The sequence below is a fragment of the Polypterus senegalus genome, chromosome 12 (assembly GCF_016835505.1).
Source record: "Polypterus senegalus isolate Bchr_013 chromosome 12, ASM1683550v1, whole genome shotgun sequence".
In the NCBI taxonomy this organism is placed as follows: domain Eukaryota; kingdom Metazoa; phylum Chordata; class Cladistia; order Polypteriformes; family Polypteridae; genus Polypterus; species Polypterus senegalus.
Window position 1 is genome coordinate 39,693,547 of NC_053165.1, and position 18,962 is coordinate 39,712,508.

The 18,962-nt window shown below is 42.2% G+C and overlaps 2 protein-coding genes across 4 annotated transcripts in view; one reads left to right on the forward strand and one right to left on the reverse strand.

Moving 5' to 3' along the window:
- cfap92 (cilia and flagella associated protein 92 (putative)) overlaps positions 1-5,357 on the forward strand; it is a 38,354-nt gene extending 32,997 nt beyond the window's left edge. For 2 of the 3 annotated variants that reach the window (XM_039770920.1, XM_039770921.1), the window contains exons 13-18: positions 588-752; positions 850-1,062; positions 1,409-1,562; positions 1,662-1,816; positions 2,003-2,148; positions 5,152-5,357. In XM_039770920.1, the coding sequence (XP_039626854.1) occupies positions 588-752; positions 850-1,062; positions 1,409-1,562; positions 1,662-1,816; positions 2,003-2,148; positions 5,152-5,335 (1,017 nt within the window). In that variant the 3' untranslated portion in view covers positions 5,336-5,357. The other variant, XM_039770922.1, reaches the window with a different exon arrangement.
- Positions 5,358-5,430: 73 nt separating this feature from the next.
- acad9 (acyl-CoA dehydrogenase family, member 9) lies at positions 5,431-13,895 on the reverse strand. The gene is made up of 18 exons (XM_039770923.1): positions 13,670-13,895; positions 10,132-10,225; positions 9,956-10,057; positions 9,739-9,845; positions 9,556-9,656; positions 9,325-9,403; positions 8,849-9,023; positions 8,678-8,751; positions 8,514-8,589; positions 8,354-8,424; positions 8,154-8,273; positions 6,842-6,970; positions 6,658-6,737; positions 6,429-6,555; positions 6,202-6,279; positions 5,986-6,114; positions 5,710-5,782; positions 5,431-5,618 (listed from the first exon to the last, which is right to left on the reverse strand). The coding sequence occupies exons 1-18, from the start codon at positions 13,832-13,834 to the stop codon at positions 5,518-5,520; spliced, it is 1,881 nt and encodes a 626-aa protein (XP_039626857.1). The 5' UTR covers positions 13,835-13,895; the 3' UTR covers positions 5,431-5,517.
- Between the last annotated feature and the right edge of the window lie 5,067 nt (positions 13,896-18,962).

Here is an 18,962-nt window from a genome sequence, read left to right on the forward strand (position 1 = left end):
ATTAAGAAAAGGGTTAGAATGAAAACCTGCAACCACGGTAGCTGTGCAGGACTGGAGTTGGAGACCCCTGCCTCAGAGTGGCAAATGTTTGTGGTTTTTGCTGCAAAATGTTATTTTATCCACTAGATGGCAACAGACTACTGTCTTGATCCTCAATGTGGCTTAATTATTTATATTATTTAATTATTATATACTATTTAATTATTATAATCCCTAAATCCCTGAGAGACATTCAGGGTTAACCGTATTTACACAGAATTCTGAGCCCAAGAGACTCTGGGGGTTAATGCATAAGAGGTAAATGACTGGCTAACCTTTAATTTCTCCTTTCATCTTCTTTTAATGGCAGCTTTTTTCACTGCTGCTCCCACCTTTCTCCGATCCTTTCATCTGTCCTGGCTTTGTCCCCTCTATATATGCTACCTGCTTTTTTCTTTTTCAGTTGCACACTTGAAGGCTGTACCTCCAGAAGTTGCGTCTTGACCCTTGTTCACTTTTCAGCCTGTAAAGAACCTTTCACCCTTTTTCGTTATCGGGTGCAGGCTGACTAAGTGCCCCCCTTACTATGTTTAGCTTTGTTTTCCTAGGGGAACATTGACCTTCTCAACCAAGCAAGCCAGAGAATTCAGCGGCCCAAGGTACGAATGATCACAGCTCTTCCTCCAGCTGGCAAAGCCGCTTACAACTACAGTGGGCAGGCACTGAACTCCACTGAGCTCTCCAAGCAGCTTCTCAGAAGGGAGATGGCAAAGGTGTGGCCTTTTGTCAGAATATGGAGCACTGGCTCCTGTCGGTAATGCCTTCCAGTGCACAGCCTCGTTTTTTAAACACATCGGTTTTCCTTTCCAGGCACCAAAGCGACTGTTCACCTATAACCAAGAGTACATGTCTGCCACTGTTCTTCCGGTAGATCTAGAAAAGGATGCAAAAGAGAAGGAAGCCAGGTCAAAGGCATGCTGGCGCACTGCTGAGGGCTTCACATACCCAGGATTCAAGAGCTCTATTGAGAGCAACCGACATCACAAAATTCCAGATACTGCCCGTCTAGATGAACTGGAAAAGGTACTCGCAGAATATCAGCCATGTTGGCTCCGGCTGCACAGCCAGATAAACGAAATATGTGCGTGTGTTGTGCTATGTTGGGAGAGGATCAAACTCGCCACTCTCTGTTCCCAGGGCCGACTCCGGTGACTGGCATTATGTAACATGGTTTACTGTGGTTGATATGGCGTATCACGCAGTTAGGCAGCTACTCCACCGTGCAGACTTAGCACCCAGTGCCAAGGAGGACTGCTGATGTTGCTGACTTGTGGTTTTCTGGAAATTTCTTGAGTGTATGTAGTGTAGCATCTTCTCTAACCTCTTATGCTGAGTTAAAGGCTGCTTATTCTTGCCTGTGTCTCTTCAGCCTTGGTTAGAAAATCTTCTTCATGCCAACGTTCTGCAGCCTACACTGTCACGGGGCAGATGGACATGGAGCAGAAGAGCAGAGGATTTTGAACTCTACAAGAAGCCAAACGCTTTTTTCAGTCCCAAAGCCCCTGTAACCGTCTTCTTAGCAGGTGGGTAAGGGGATTCTGGGTAATAACACTGAAGTCAAGACTCGCTTAAAAGCAAGAGAACTCCATTTTACATTTATTTTTTGACTCTCTTCTGTTCAGGAGATTCTCTGCAGGAGGAGCAACTGCAAGCTGCCCAGAGACAATACCAGAACTGGCAGCAGAAGGTTGTGGTCACGGGTGACATGAAGTTTTCACGACACTCCCATGAGTCCCTTGAAGACAAGCGACCAATGCCCTCCCTTGGACCAGTACAGGTTTGTAATCGGCACTCTGGGAATTTCTCTTACCAACTCACCTTTGAAAGAATAAAAAAAAAAAAAACAGAACACAAAAGTCCCAAGTGCTACATTAAGAGACCATGAACTGGAGGAGTCTGTTGTGCCGTTGCAGCACAGCAAGTCTCATGAGCTCAGCACAGTTCATCTCTGTCTATTTTCCAGAAGTCCCTGCTAGAGAAGCCTACACGGCAGCTTGGATTTGCACCTGGGGCTGCGGAGCACCACAGTCTGAGCTGGGACGCCAATGCCATTCACCGCCATGACACGGAACACATGAAGTTCCAAGAGCTGAGGGGAGCAGATTTTCTGTAAGTTGCTGTTTTTTCTTTCATTCAAAAAACCCAACACAAGGATAGGAAATGACGGGACACGGTGTGCACGCGGACACCAGAGCAGTTTACTAGTGTCGACTTTTTGTCACCACCTCCACGTTACAGTTTGGCCACAGCTGCAGGTACCTTGATGCATGTACTGTAGGAGCTCCCACAAGTGTCTGGGGTGTCTTCATGTATTTAGACAGCATTTCTGTGCATGCATGCAGTTAAATGTTAGCGTAAAACTGTATTTTAGTAGGGAGAAATCGACTGCATTACGCTAAAACATTGACGAAATGATACTGTAATTGATTATTCTCATCCCCAATGATTGTATGAAGGACTGAAGCTCCCAGACTGAGCTTCAGTTCTTTTAATGCTGGGGTCACTGAACACTTGGATGTTTTCTACGCACACACCTAACGTCCCAATAAAGACTTTATTCTTGGGTGTTCTTAGAAGATATTAGCAGTTTCCATGGAGAAATATTTTGGACAAAAGTAAAAAAAGTTATTGTGAGCAGTGTAAATATGTAAATGCACAACAATGTGAGCATAAATCTTTAAATGTGTCATGAAGTATATTTTGTTGCTTTTTTCTTTATATATTTAACTAACTGTGCTACCCAAAATAAAATGGGTTGAAATCTATGCAATCAATGCATGTTAACGTTTGCAATGCCCCATGCAATGTGTGTGTGTGTGTCTCTACTATATGGCATTTGGTATGGTGGGATTTTTAAAAGCGACCATCTAATGGAATAACAACAAAGGCCGTGCCTTTTATTATTAAAAATGAATGTGATGCATCATCTTTTGGAATGAGAGACAAAGCAAACAGACAGACACACACCGATTCTTATATTAGGGTGGATTATTTCTTGACTTCAGTGACACTACACACAACATGAAATAAGCCTTGAAGTGAAGACTGTCATTTTCACCTCTCGTAGAAGACAAGGTGGGCTATAGAAAGTGCTGCTTTTTGATTGGTAAATCGTCACTAGAGGGGGCCGCTCACAGAAGCAAGCAAAGCACGTCAGAGTTGTGACTGTGCGTCTGTGGTGAACAGCTGTGCAACAAAAAGTAGAAAAATTCTTTATACAGAATTGCATTACGAAGAAGCTACTTTAATTCAAGCCACGCAGGAGTCCACATCGGAGGACATGTTTACCGCCATGTGTACGTGGTACAATGGAATTCCTGCCTATCTTCTCAGTACAGCAGACAAAAATATAATAAAACATTGTAAAAAATTATACACAGCATGCAACACCATGTATAAAAAACGCATACATACACAAATGGTTTGTTCAGCAACCTTATGAGTCGTGTGTAGAAACTTGCCCGAATCTACTGGTGCAAGTGCCAAAGGTCCCGTACCATTTGCCAGAACGTATTGTAAACAAGCGCTATATAGCGCCCGACCCGGCACAGACTACGCAGAGGCACGTGTTCACACTCAAAGGGCTTTATTTTTCTTCAGCTGTGTGACACGTCTTCCCCGTGCCACACAGCCCAAACACAGTCCCAAACACAAACACACAAAGAAACCAAACACTTTCCTGCTCCACCACTCCTCCCAGGCAACCTCGTCCTCTTCCTCCCGATTCTGGCCTCGAGTGGAGGTGGCTGGCCCGTTTTATACCCCACCCGGAAGAGTTCCAGGTGGCTGACCACCTGGTCCTAATTGCCCTTCCGGGTGGGGCTGAGAATTCAAGCAGCTGGGCTGCGGAGTCCATACAGCACCCCCTGGTGGCCACCCGAGCCCCCAACCAGGCTGTGGAGGACTCCATCTCCCATGGAGCCCTGCGGGTGGTTGGGGAATCACTGTCCGCCAAGTAGGCTGCCACCAAGCGCCCCGGGGGAGGTACTGAGCTGTCCTTGGTGGCTCCCCCAGAATATACACAGCTGGGGCGTCCCAGCCGGGCATGGGACCCGGCTGTCCGTCACAGTATAAATGTAGCACTTTACTGGCACTCTACCGATGACTCACCAATCAAAAAACAGCCCATCATGTCAACTTGGACGGGTCAAAATGACTCTTTTTACAAGGAGTATTTCATGTATGCAGTGCCACTGAAATCTACAAATAATTAAATAATAAAGAAATAAGCAACAAAAGACATTTCATGAAACGTTTGTTTACTCACATATCATTATGGTTTTACTTACTTCTTGTCAGATTACACAATGTAATTATTTGCATATAATTTTGTCCAAAACATTCCTCCATACTTCCAGTGTGAGCCACAAGGGGGCGCACTGCCAACCTAACCCAGACAGACAGACAGACAGGCAACAGACAAGTCTTGCCACCCTCCACACCTTTCTTTACAGTTTTTCACCAGTGTGCACAGCACATCATCATTCAGTCACTTCTGCCGCCAGTCCTCTCCTCCCGACTCTGGTGGACGCTTATGGCGTGTGGACTCCGGGTGCCCAACGAGCTTCTTCCAGGTGTGGCGGACGCTTGACCAAATAAGGCCCTGGAAAGGTTCATGCGCCCTCTTGCGTGGCCCCACTGAAAACCAAGGGGGCTGCCCTCTATCAGCCCGGGCAAGAAACTGTCCTGGCAGTCCTCTTTCCCCAGGTCCTTCCACAGTTTGGGCGTTCTGGCCAGGCAAGGGCCCCGGCCATCCGCCACATATACTTATTTTACATTTCAGTTATTTTTAAAAACTGTAACTCGTGTTTTTTTTTTTTTTTTCTTGCTTAACTAAAGCAGACTTCCACATAAAAACGCATTAGGATTTTACAAGCCGTAACTTCTTTTTACTACAGCTTAGGTTTCTGAATCATCACGTCTGAAAGCCTTGCACACTAGAATTAATGGCCATTTTCAACACAGCAGTCTGGTGTGAAACCTCAACTCTTCACCAGTTCCCCAGACACTCAAGTTCTCCAAAAACTCTGGGGGGGTTAGAAGTACCTGAAATTGCCATCAGCATGTGATAACGAAGCTAACAAATTGTGTTTCTTGCTGCCTCCCCTGTAGGCCCTACTACAAGGAGCATACTTTCCGCTACAAGCGTGCTACAAAGTTGCTGACAGATGAGGAGAGAAATGTCTTCCTGTTTCAGCAGCATTTGCCGGCAGCCATTGAGCTGTTTACCAGTGAGCCCCCGAGAAATGTGATGGAGCTGAAGACGCACAGCTGGCCATTACTGCACATCGTCTAGAGCGGCAAACTCAGCTGTGGCTCTCTTTTATGGAGAAGGTCGTGTTCATTCAGAATGCTGCGCTTCTGAAGCTAAAAAAAACCCCACAACACTGGTTAACAAAGCTTACAATACCTCTTTATTACACAGCAGCGACCTACTAAAGATCCTCAATAAAAAAGCAACACACGACGTGTAAGACGTCAGAAGGATCTGTCCAGTGGGTGGGAACAGACATAGGTCCGTCTCTCGAGAATCTGCTGGGCAATCTTTTTGATGCTTGCGTCATGGTTTTCAGGGGAGTCTAAAAACAAAACAAGAGGGCTCACAGCACTGATGCCAAAAGGTCATCACCAAGTAGCACCCACCACAATTAAAAAGCAAAAAAATCCTACTTTTCTCCAGTTGTGCAAGACGATAATTGTTTTGGAAGTGTGCTTGAGCGCAGAAGGTGTTTGCCAGAAGGACCTAAAACAGAAGAATAACGTCACAACCAATGAGTTTTCTCAAAATGGCAGCACCATGCTCATTCAGACATTCTGTCTCTTCACTGTGCTTATGCCATCACTTCTGTACTTAGCTAGTGAAATAAAAGTGCTGATTAGCTGACAGGTTACTAAAATGAAACAGTCTGTGAAAACGTCCCAAGAGCCTGAAGTGCATCAGCTCACCTCATGGTCGTGATCTCTAAGGCCGATGGTAATGGAGCGGCTGGCACGAGACAAAACAGCAGTCATGGCGTAGATATTAATGAGCACATCGGCTACTCGTTTCAAGACTAGCTGTTCATCAATGATGCTCTGTTCAACAAAACGACAAGATGTGAGGAGTAGCTGCAGACCCACAGCCTCATACAACCTTTAACAAGAGGGGCTACTTTCATTCACCTTGCCAAATCGGTACAGTAGACCATCTACGGTTTTCCCAAAATAAAAGACATTCTCCTCAAGCTTCTTGGCACTGTCCTGAAAGCTCCAAAGAAAATGAGCCAATTAATCGCATCATCTTTTTCAGATTTGTAAGCCCTTACCCCCCTCACAATTTACGTCTAAGAATAAAGAGATTTCTCAAGAGACACTAAACACGGTGATTAAAATGGTGGAATGCTGCTTACCGTCAGACTTGGATGCACAACACCATCAGGCCCTGCAAGTCCCAGGTCAATCTTTTTGCTTAAGGAGTTCCATAATTTCTCCCTAAAAATCTCCATAAAAATGCCCAAATTTCCCTTTTTCATTTCCCTGAGTTAAGGAAAGAGAATATCAAATAATGAGTAGGACCAGTTGAGGGCCAACAAAAGATGTCCACATCACAAACATCTACATGTCTCCTGCAGTGCTTACTTTATTTTCCCAGTAAGTATTTTGCCTGCATATTGCATCCCAGTCAAAGCAATGAACATTCGCAGGATCTCATTAGTACCCTGCAAGAATAACAGCAAGAATATCAACACATGAGCAACTACTAAGAACCTGCAATGGAGCAATTACTACTTTATTAACAACAGCACCATGCATTTGTACATGCCTCAAAAATCAGCAGAATTCTGGAGTCCCTGAGATAGCGCTCATAGGGGTAGTCCTTCATGTATCCCAGACCTCCAAGAATCTGCAAGGCCTCACTGACACACATCCAGGCACCTTCTGAGCTGAACACCTACAAACAGTAGAACAGTATTTGAGTAAAATATCTCACCCCAGTAAGTGCCACTAAGTGGCAATGACAAACATCAGATAGAACATAAAACAATTCTGTGGAGAACAGGCCATTCACCCCAAACAGCTTTGCTAATCCAAAAAGTATTCAATTAATTTCTCCCAAAGTTACTTCATGTTCTGAAGATCCCCAAAGTACTTCTTATCCACCACACTACTTGATAACTTATTCCAAGTGTCAATGGTTCCCTATGTGAAAATTGTTTTTTAATGTTTGTGTGAAAAGCATTCATATGACAAGTTGTCAACAGTGTCCCTGTGTTCTTACTAAATTCCCTTCACAGTTTTCAATCATGTCACCTCTTAATCTTGGTTTTCTTAAACAGAAAATATTCAGATCCTTCAATATTTGGTCATGGTTCATACCTTGCAGTCCTGAAATCAGCCTAGTTGCTCTTGTGTGGAACACCTGTAATGCTGCCATGTCTTTTATGAGCAGATGAGGCCTCACTAGTGAGCCGAGTGTACTCCTAACATCCTATGAGCTGTCTGAATTGCTTCTGAGCACTGTCTGGATGTAGAGTGCCATGTCTATTGTGACTCCCAGGTCCTTCTTAGAACGGTGTACAGTACTTTCAAGTTCTAAACATCTTATTGTGTACTCAAATCTTCTGTTTATTTACTTTAAATCTGCCCAAATCCCTCTTCAGCTGATCCTACTGTATATTACCTGCCATTCGACCTAGACCGGTACCAACTGCAAGTTTAACCAGCTAGTTATTTATATTGTTATCAAAATAAATCATGTACATTCAAAGAGCTGCCCTGATCCCCGATGGACAGCACATGGCTCAGAAAAGGCTCCTCACACCACAGCCCTTTGCTTTTGGTGTTTATGCCAATTCTGTAATCATCTGCAGACTGCACCTTGAATTTGGACTTCTTTTAATCTCTCAAGCAGGACCTTATCGAAAGCTTTTTGAGGAAAGGAAAAAGAAAGTTTTCAGTCCAGGGGCCACTTCTTAGATACACGGCCACTTTTGTCCCTTAAGATTATCAAAGAGTACCATAGTGGCCTGGTAGACTTAGAGATCAGAGTGATAAGCTTCTGCTACACAATGGCAACGAAAAAAAAGTAAAAACAAAAAACAAACCATACACAATAACTTGGGTGTCCTTTGTACCTTTACCATGGCTGCCTCTACAGAGCAGTCGGGCATCCCTGGGCGATCCATCATTCCAGCAGTGAGATAGGCCATGCTTTCCATGACAAATGCTTGCTGAGCCATCATGGCAAATTTCTCCTACAAAATGTATTTAAAACACAGGTCAATGAAAAAATTGATGTCGTTAGCACATGTAAAGAAATACTCATAATAATCACCTGAATAAGTCCAAACTCCTCAAGTTTCTTGCCAAACTGCTTCCGCGTCCCAGCATATTCAGCTGTCATCTCTGTGGAGAGATAAATGAGACAGCGAGCTTGTAACGCCTTCATCTATCTGCTTGGCTAAATAGCCATGACACATCTGTGCTGCTTTTACCTATGAGCCTCTTAATCATGCCCGCAGAAGCACTGCCCATGCTGAAACGACCACTGTTCAAGATATTCATTGCGACCTATCCCAAAATAAGAGAACAAAGATTGCAGCTGCATAGCAGTTTGTGCTTCCAGGGAGTCAAATGGGTGCTTTCATTTGTCACTCACCTTGAATCCTCCTCCTACGTCTCCAATGACATTCTCCACAGGCACCCTGGTGTTTTCAAAGTGAACTTCAGTGGCTGGCACAAGTACAAAGTAGAATCACAGAACACATAACTACACACAAGGAATTTCCCATACAACCGCTCACACTTGTCCTCACAGTTCAGCTCTTACTGTTGGAGCCTCTGATCCCCAGTTTATCTTCTGGTTTCCCACTTGTAACACCACCAAAGGCTCGCTCCACTAAGAACGCTGTGATTTTATCCATTTTCTTCCCATCCTTGTCAACAACTTCAGTACGAGCAAACACAGTGAATATGTCTGCAAAGCCTCCATTGGATATCCAGATCTTGAAAATAAAGAGAAACGTGCTAAGCAAATTCCAAGCTAACAGAAATGTGACTGTAGCAGTCTGTATCAGCTCTGTTCACACAAAATCAAGCAGATTGGGGGGGACAATCTGAAGACCTCAGCTGCTTGGCTCCCCACAGTGCCCCCCCTTGTTGCAGATGTTCTCTGCAGCTACACACTAGTCACCTAAACCCTGGGAGTAACATCATAAGAGTAAACCTCATAGGAGTAGCGGACATTGGGCAGCAGGCCCTAGGCTTCACTGACCAAGTCAATTCACTATCCCCAAGAAGGAATACCTTGGATCCATTGAGCACAAAGTACTTCTTATCTTCACTGAGTGTTGCTCTGCTCTGGATGGATGCTGCGTCACTGCCACTGCAGAGATAAGGCATTCTGAGTTTTAAACTGATGTGTCCACTCTGCACATGGCACCTCATTACCACGATCAACGCTAGTCACATTTGGACCTTTTCTGCGGTATATTCTAGTTAGATTGCACAAAAGTGGACTTCTCTAGCCAAACATACCTGCCAGGCTCCGTCAGACAGAAGGCAGCAATATGCTCTCCAGAAGCCAGCTTTGGTAAGTACCGAGATTTTTGTTCATCATTACCTGCAATCAGGATTCCCTGCAGAAAGCGTGAAAAACAGCAACGTAGAGTAAATTCTCACAACCGCAGACGTGCTCAAGGCGCCATCAGAGACACATACCTTCAATCCAATAGCCTGATGAGCTGCCAAAGTGACAGCAATTGAGCCATCCATGGATGTGATCTCTCCAAGGCGAGCGTACATGGTGTTGGAGAGACCAAGTCCTCCTAAAGACATAACAAGCAAACTGAAGTAAGCAGACATTTGCAAGACAAAGCCCGATGGATATTCAAGATATCGTCAAGTGTACTGACAAAAATCCATGCTTCTCACTGACCATACTCCTCTGGAATCTGTATCCCAAACAGTCCTAACTCTTTTAGCCCGGTCATTGTCTTGGGTGGGATTGTTGCTTCAAGGTCAATCTTCCTTGAGTCCACTGAAATTTTAGACACTTTGTTACCACCAATGCAAGGCAGACATGATCATCTCGTGCAATTTTGCACATCTCACCATCCTCCATGAAGAATTTCTCCACTGGTGCCACCAGCTGACTAATCTCTTCCAACTCTTCATTACTGATCTCTGGATAGGGAAATGCCTCTGCCTGGGGGAAATATCAAGCAGAGGCCATCACTGATTTCATAAAAAGTTAATTTAAGAATAAATGAACAAAGAAACAAGTGTGGAGTCACTACAGGCAGAAACAATCACTAGGACTATTTCAAAGCCTGGCATAAATGGCAAGAAGAAAAAACAAAACAAATTTAAAAAACCTGGGACTGGCCATGCTGGCCAGAGGCTTTGGGTCATTTTTCACTATTTCTAATTCTCCTAAAATGTACTAAGCAAGCCAAAGATCTCCATGACGCCAGCTCAGTAGCAGCAGCCTCCTCAACAATCCGTTACACGGATAACCTCTAGGATGGCAGCCATCAAAACAGAGACTGGGCCGGCCTGCCTGCTGCACCTCATCACTGCTCTTGTGTTTATTTCTCAATACCCAGCTCAAGGTGTGCTGGGTACTATTACGATAGCAAGAATTATCAAATATTTTAAACTCCTTGATAACAATTGTGCGGTGGGCCATTTTTTTTTAAGCTAGAAGGCTGCATAGGACAGATTTGTTTTGTTTAAACTAACTTTTGTGAGCAATGAAAAGCTTTTAACACTTAAGTCTCATTTGCAGCACTAAAACTGCATCTCACTCCATGAAGTATTAAAGTGGGTGGTGCAAGACTCACGGTATTTTAGCCGGGACACATGCATCTACTCGTAAATCAAGTACAATCTGTAACATGCTAGATCTGTGAGAAAGCAGGTCTCTGCTTCCACCCACATGCGGCCAGGGCAACATCTGGCCAGGAGAAATTCGAATGAGTCACATAATACAAGACATTTTCTTGAAATAGAAAAAACATTCTGTACATCTACACAATTACAGATTTGTTTACTCTGAGAGTGATCACTTCATCACTTCAGCTTGTATATTTTGTAATTCCTCCCTCTTTTTCTTTATCGTATTTGACAGCAAAATGGAACAAGATAGTCAAATGCGAGGCGCTGGTACACCAGCTCAGTTCTCCTCCGTGTAATGGATATCATGACATGGACTTGGCAATCTTTCAGTAAACCTTTGTCAGTCCACAGCATTCACTGATACAGGATTAGAACAGAAGACACACATCGACACTGTCCAGAAGTGCTGCCGACTCCTCTGGCTCAGTCTCACTGGAGATTGAAAGTAACACAGTGGAATTGTGTTTTGTGGTCCGGCCGTCGTGTTCTCCAGACCAAAGAGGAAAAGGATCATCCAAGCTGTCATCAGTGTCAGGTCTAAAAGCAGGCGTCTATCATAGTATGGGGGCGGGGGGTCCGTGCCTATGGCATGAGTAACTCGCACATTTGTGCCGGCACTATTAATTTACAAATTTGCGCGCGTGGCTGGGTAAGCAGAGAGTGCGGGTACTAGTCTGGTGTGCCTGGGGTCCTGACCGCTCTCCGGTTGAGAATGTGCGGCTCATTATGAAGTGGCCTGGCTCAGTTTTGGTTCATATTTACTGATCAATTTATGTAAAAACAGGACCTAGTAAGATCTACTGAACTAAAAACACACACACAACAAACCACCTAGTTTCTCTATGTATCTGATGTCCTCATAAGACGAAGTAAATTTTCCTTATAACTTAAAGAAGTAATATTTATCTTTGAAAGTGGGGTTACATAATGACAAAGAATGACCAGGACCAGTCTTATGTATGACGGCCTTAAGTGTGTACACTACACAGGGGTGCGAAAATCCAACGCCCAACTCGGGTAAATTGACCGTCGGACAAGCGTGTTTTTCTGGTGTCAGTTGTCCGCGGATAAGTGCAATGTTCTGGGAAAAAAAATGATATGTGCTGCGCAGGGCACATTTTTACCATTACTTTCACATTTTAAACATTCGGGTACGTACTTCGTGAGGAAACGGTCTACTTAGGGCATGTTCTTCATGTCTCAAATTGGTCTTCGATATTGTTTACAAAATGACGGCTGATTTTTCAAAGGGGACGCACTCCTACGGTCTTACGTAAGTATTTACCCGACTATTTACACACTTGGGGATGCGGTCATTTTTTTATGCCGACATTACGATGTAATCTGATGATTTTTCATTATAATCGATAACTTTTATATATTGATAAAATTCATTGTTTCTACATAAAAATGCGGTCATTTTACTTCCAATGCAAATGTTTTCACCACATAACAAAGCTTGTTAGGCAGTTAATCTTTCCTGAAATTTAGGTTGTGATATATTGAGGAGTTAAGAAATTTATTGCGTGACATCATCAATTTTGACGAGCAGTTTATAGATCGTTTTCTCATATAAGACAAGTTGGTTTTGCGCTGTCAGTTTATTAAAAATAAAGAAGAAAATATTTCAACGGTTTCCAAATGTTATGAAATATCTATAAAAATCTTCACTTTTTTATTATTCCCCGGACAACATTAGTAATATTTACTTCTTTGGTAAATCAGTCCAGGAACATTGCAGTTCAGCTCAAGCAGAAATGAACAGCATTCAGCCCATGCTGTCCGAGATGGTAAAGATTCTTGGGGGAGAAGATGTTGCAAGATAAAAGCTGAAGAACATGGCAGAAAATGAATCAGGACAGTGTTGTGTTACTTAACTGTAATATGTGAAACAGAACTAGCGTAGCTATAATGAAGGCATTGTTTATTAGTGAGTTCAAATGATAAGGGAATCTTTTATATAATGTTCTAGAGCAAGGTGGCAAAATACTACTCCTGAAAGAACTTTTTTCAGTTTTAAAAGTTTTGGTATCAATAAAAGAGAACAGAAAAAATAAAACTATTCTTCACTTTTGTTATTTGTTTATGGGCAAGTGAATTTAACTGGCGGACACGTGGATTTTCTAAGTTTACTTGGACAAGTAGAAAAAAAATCTGATTTCCACACTCCTGCTACACATTTCTTGTGTTATTGTCCCGTCTGAACAGTGATAACATGCTAATTATCAGGAAACATTAACTGAAAATTACATGCTTTATTAAACAAACAGGAGTTGCTCAGAAATCAATCAATTACAGTAGTACATTAAACAATTTACCATCACTAGACTGTACTTCATTTGGTTTAACAACTGTCCCGGTTTTTATTTCTCCCAACTCGAACTCTGACCTAAATGTTTTTTCGACTACATTTTTGGTTGCCATGTAAACAGCTCTTAAGTGCGGGTGGTCCAACTGCGCCACCTGTCGACACAACCACCTTATTCTTTTAACATGTCTTCAATTTCCGTGATTTAAAGTGTACGGTTTGTGGTGATCCCGACAAATACCTTTAGCAATAAAACGGGGAAGAAACGAACGGGTGCCACTACGTTACTTTTACCCCTAAAGCCCGAGTGTGCCCTTTAATAAGCTTGTAGTTCTACACAATGAAATCCACTGGTTAGCCAGTTCAGACCTGTCACTGCCCTTCTCACTAGTCCTTTACAATAATACACCCAGACCACATCCAACCGAGAGACAGGAAGCCCACCTTATTTATTTTGCCCAAGAAGATATCCTTCGCGAAAGCCAAACTAGCGGACTGCGTCCGGAAGCCACGGAGGCTCTGCAGCCCTAGAACCTGAACGGTCAGCGCTCTTGCTCTAAAGTGTGTCAGTGCACACGCCCGAATAACACCGCTAAAGACCTTCGCCATCGTAGGAGCCACCGTGACACTTCTAACTCGCACGGTGTTGACCGCGTACTAGTTTGGCCGCATTTCGATGACGCAACATATATCTGAACGCGGATTGGCCAGATTTGGCGCACGTGCATCACCGTCCCAGTGACAAACGCATTACAGTACAGTATTAGTTGGGCGCGGAGAGACGTGGACTTTAGATTGATACAAAGCTCTCTAGACACGTGTCTTGTTTTGGCTGTGGGGAAAACTGTATAAAATATGTTAGCAATCTGTTTATAAAGGAATTATTGGGAATTAAACAAGGAATTTCACAAGGCAGCCCAATGTGTCCCTTTTTGATGTGGTTGATTTTGATTTGATGTATTTAATTAATCCTTGAGGGTGTGTTAATTAATTTGTCTTGTTATGATATTTTAATAGAAGTTTGATTTTTATAAAGTTATTAAGCACATTTAGCAAGGTTTACTATGTAATGCAAAAGCGTTGCCAAGTAACCTAGGGCAGTTGGGACAGGATGCAAGCAGACTACATCAGGCTGTCAACAGGAAACTGTACGTTTATTTATTGTATGAGAAAGGCAGCCGCCTTCAGCTTCTCTGCTAGTAAAGAAAGGGGCGGAAAATGGCAAAGCAAACACGAGATGCTGGACATTAGTGATCTACAGTGCGTGTTTTTGCTGACCTTGATTACGTATAATTCAGTATGGTTCATATCGGTAGCAACTGGAAGCAGCCAATGATAATAAGAAGCTTTGTATAATATAAGTAATCTAATTTTGTAACTTTTACCTAAACTAGCAGAAAAGGAGTGTGCATCTTGTTACAGAATGCTGGGTTCGTCTAGTCATAGCATCCAGTGATAGTAGTGCTCCCTCTGCCATAAATGGTTTATGATTTAAACTTCCTCCAGCCTGTTTTGGGTCATCCAGGGGGTGATGGCCATTACAACCACAAGGGAAATTTGTCTTTTCACATGCCCTTTTCTGCAGAATTATTAATGTCCATATCTGTCACTGTTCATTTATTAAAGGGATTATTGACTTGATAATATGTTAATTGTAAGTCACTTAGCTGATGACACCTGACTGTTATGTAAAATGAACATCGGGTGCCAAATGCTATTGGTTGGTTTTCTTTTCTGTCCCATCTAGTTTGAAATTATCAAATGTGAAATTTAAACTATCTTCAACACAAATAATACAGATTTTTTGTGGAATAACTGTTAAAGACTCGGTCTGTTCCTCGGCATTGAAGTTTGCAGATCCATAGATGATAGGTTGTCTGTTATCTTGTCAAACTAAATATCTTTCTATTTTAATAAAAAAATCTTGGGAGTCGAGACTTTTTTAGAGAAGAGACGTGATCTTTGGAAGAGAGACACTTTCACTTCCCATGAGACGAGACTTTGTGCCATGAGATTTAACCGCACCCGGGGCTGGAAATAAAAGACAAAGAGTAGATGACAAGTAGAATGTCGTAAAAATTCAAAAACATTGGTGCAATACACAGGCAGAGCAGGTTAGAGATAATGGAAGTGTGAAAATTTTAAAGTCTCAAAAAAATGATAATAAAGATCGCATTAGCGGAAACAAACGGAAATTATTACTCGGTAAAATAACGGAACATCGAAAAGAGATCGAATATATTGTTCGGATTTAAACTTTAAGTCAGAGACTTATCTAATTTGTGTTACCATCAGGGAAAAGTAGTGTTTCTTCCTAATGAAGAGGCGTATCCGCGAGCATTAAAAGATTGGTTGTTTGGTGAAAGTGAAATCCCACGAGAGAAAATTTCAAACCCAGCAAGACAAGACTTTATGCAAAGAGATTTGAAAAAGTCCTGCCCACATCTAAAACATTTACAACTACGCACACGGTTCAATCATTTCTCATTTGTGTGAATGCTATTGTCAGACACAGCTCGTGTAGAGAGAGAGAAACGATATTTACTCACGGGCAGTAATGCGTTGCGTTGTCACGATGAAATTCCAAACACGGAATCAAAATTCAATGCGATATTGATGAAAAGGTAAAAGCGAAAAGAGAACAAATATATGGACATAGGTGATATGACAGAAGTATGTAGATATTGTTTGACTTTAAACTTTAAGTCGGACGCTTGTAGATCGTCTAATTCTTGTTGCCATCAGGGAAAAGTAGTGTTTCTTCCCAATGAAGAGACCTATCCGTGAGAATTAAAAGTTTTGTTGTTTGAAAGTGGCATAGACATAAAGTTGCTGGCATGTAGCGCAGGCAGGGGGGTTGACAAGCAAAGTGAGCAGAGGGCAAAGCCCCATAGTAAAAATAAAAAAAAATCTTATATATATATATATTTTAATTTTGGCTACAACAAGACTACTTGCTGAAGCAGATGTCTTCTCTAGGCTTTTTTAGTCGACTCAATCTCTGTTTGTTATTCCTAAAACTTGCAAATTATTTGATTCAACCATATTCAGATCTATTTGGGAAAATAAGACTGAATATATAAAGGTGTGCCATGGGGATTAAATATTCTTAATTTCCACACTGTAAATTCCATTAACTGGATCAAGAAATATGTACATCTGTAATTACAGTGCCCCCGGTTTGGGATTCCAAAATTAATGTTGAAAAAGTTTGGTAGCCTAGACGTCTTATTATCTTGTGAGTTTAAGTGCAGCAAACTACCTATCCAGTTGTTTAATTTCCATACAGAAGTCCTTAACTACGGGAAGACTGCTTATAAACATAACTTCTCACCTCAGTTAGGTCAAATTTGTAATACTCTGTATATTTTATCTGGGAATAAATCTATTTTCATACATGAATGGTATGATAAAGGAATATGCTTTGTGTCTGATATCTTTCATAAGGATTGTGTTTTTTACTTTCCACAAGAATACAGAGACCAGTATAATATTGCAGGTAAGTTTAAAGACTTCTTTAAAGTTATTCATACAATGCCCAGTATTACTTATAAAATCACATAGCTTATATTCTCAGACTGAGAAAAATGTTCCAGCTCTTTCAGAAACGGGGTTCCATTTTTAGACTGCAAGTGTTAACAAGTTTCACTCAGAAATGCCATTTTTAGTTCAGATAATTCGATCTCTGATGCCCCAATAGACTGAAGTCCACAGTTGGGCACATACATTGGAAAATGGCTTGGTCTGTGCCATGTAAAGTAGTCCGCTTAAAAGGGATAAATATTTTTTATCCAACTAATTAACATATATAATATTAATATATCTCCAAAGTGTACTTTCTGAACAGAAGAAAATGACTGGCTTATAACTTTTTTGACTTGATCAAGCTGGCTACAGTGCATCCGGAAAGTATTCACAGCGCATCACTTTTTCCACATTTTGTTATGTTACAGCCTTATTCCAAAATGGATTAAATTCATTTTTTTCCTCAGAATTCTACACACAACACCCCATAATGACAACATGAAAAAAGTTTACTTGATGTTTTTGTAAATTTATTAAAAATAAAAAAATGGAGAAAGCACATAAGTATTCACAGCCTTTGCCATGAAGCTCCAAATTGAGCTCAGGTGCATCCTGTTTCCCCTGATCATCCTTGAGATGTTCCTGCAGCTTAATTGGAGTCCACCTGTGGTCAATTCAGTTGATTGGACATGATTTGGAAAGGCACACACCTGTCTATATAAGGTCCCACAGCTGACAGTTCATGTCAGAGCACAAACCAAGCATGAAGTCAAAGGAATTGTCTGTAGACCTCCGAGACAGGATTGTCTCGAGGCACAAATCTGGGGAAGGTTACAGAAAAATGTCTGCTGCTTTAAAGGTCCCAATGAGCACAGTGGCCTCCATCATCCGTAAGTGGAAGAAGTTCGAAACCACCAGGATTCTTCCTAGAGCTGGCCGGCCATCTAAACTGAGCGATCGGGGGAGAAGGGCCTTAAGGACAACCATCTCTGCAGCAATCCACCAATCAGGCCTGTATGGTAGAGTAGCCAGACGGAAGCCACTCCTTAGTAAAAGGCACATGGCAGTCCACCTGGAGTTTGTCAAAAGGCACCTGAAGGACTCTCAGACCATGAGAAACAAAATTTTCTGGTCTGATGAGACAAAGATTGAACTCTCATCACCAGGCCAATACCATCCCTACAGTGAAGCATGGTGGTGGCAGCATCATGCTGTGGGGATGTTTTTCAGTGGCAGAAACTGGGAGACTAGTCAGGATAAAGGGAAAGATGACTGCAGCAATGTACAGAGACATCCTGGATGAAAACCTGCTCCAGAGCGCTCTTGACCTCAGACTGGGGCGACGGTTTATCTTTCAGCAGGACAACGACCCTAAGCACACAGCCAAGATATCAAAGGAGTGGCTTCAGGACAACTCTGTGAATGTCCTTGAGTGGCCCAGCCAGAGCCCAGACTTGAATCCGATTGAACATCTCTGGAGGAATCTTAAAATGGCTGTGTACCGACGCTTCCCATCCAACCTGATGGAGTTTGAGAGGTGCTGCAAAGAGGAATGGGCGAAACTGGTCAAGGATAGGTGTGCCAAGCTTGTGGCATCATATTCAAAAAGACTTGAGGCTGTAATTGCTGCCAAAGGTGCATCGATAAAGTATTGAGCAAAGGCTGTGAATACTTATGTACATGTGATTTCTCAGTTTTTTTATTTTTAATAAATTTGCTAAAACCTCAAGTAAACTTTTTTCACGTTGTCATTATGGGGTGTTGTGTGTAGAATTCTGAGGAAAAAAATGGTTTTAATTCATTTTGGAATAAGGCTGTAACATAACAAAATGTGGAAAAAGTGATGCGCTGTGAATACTTTCCGGATGCACTGTATATTCCACACAAAAAGTCTGACATGATTCCTGCACATTTTCTGACCAAGAACCTTCTCTAATGACAACTATAGGCAATGTGGTGAAGTAGTTAAGGCTTTGGACCCAGAACCTCAAATCCCGTTACTGACACTGTTTGACTATGACCAAGTCACTTCACCTGCATGTGCATCGACTGGAAAAAAAAGTAAACAGTTGTATCTGAAATGTTGCCAGTTGCCTTAGATAACTGTGTCAGCCAAATTACGGTAGTATTAATAATAATAATAACACTGGATCTGCTTGACCAGTTCAGCCTGGAGAATATGGTCTTACCATTGTGATGAAAGACTGGCCAT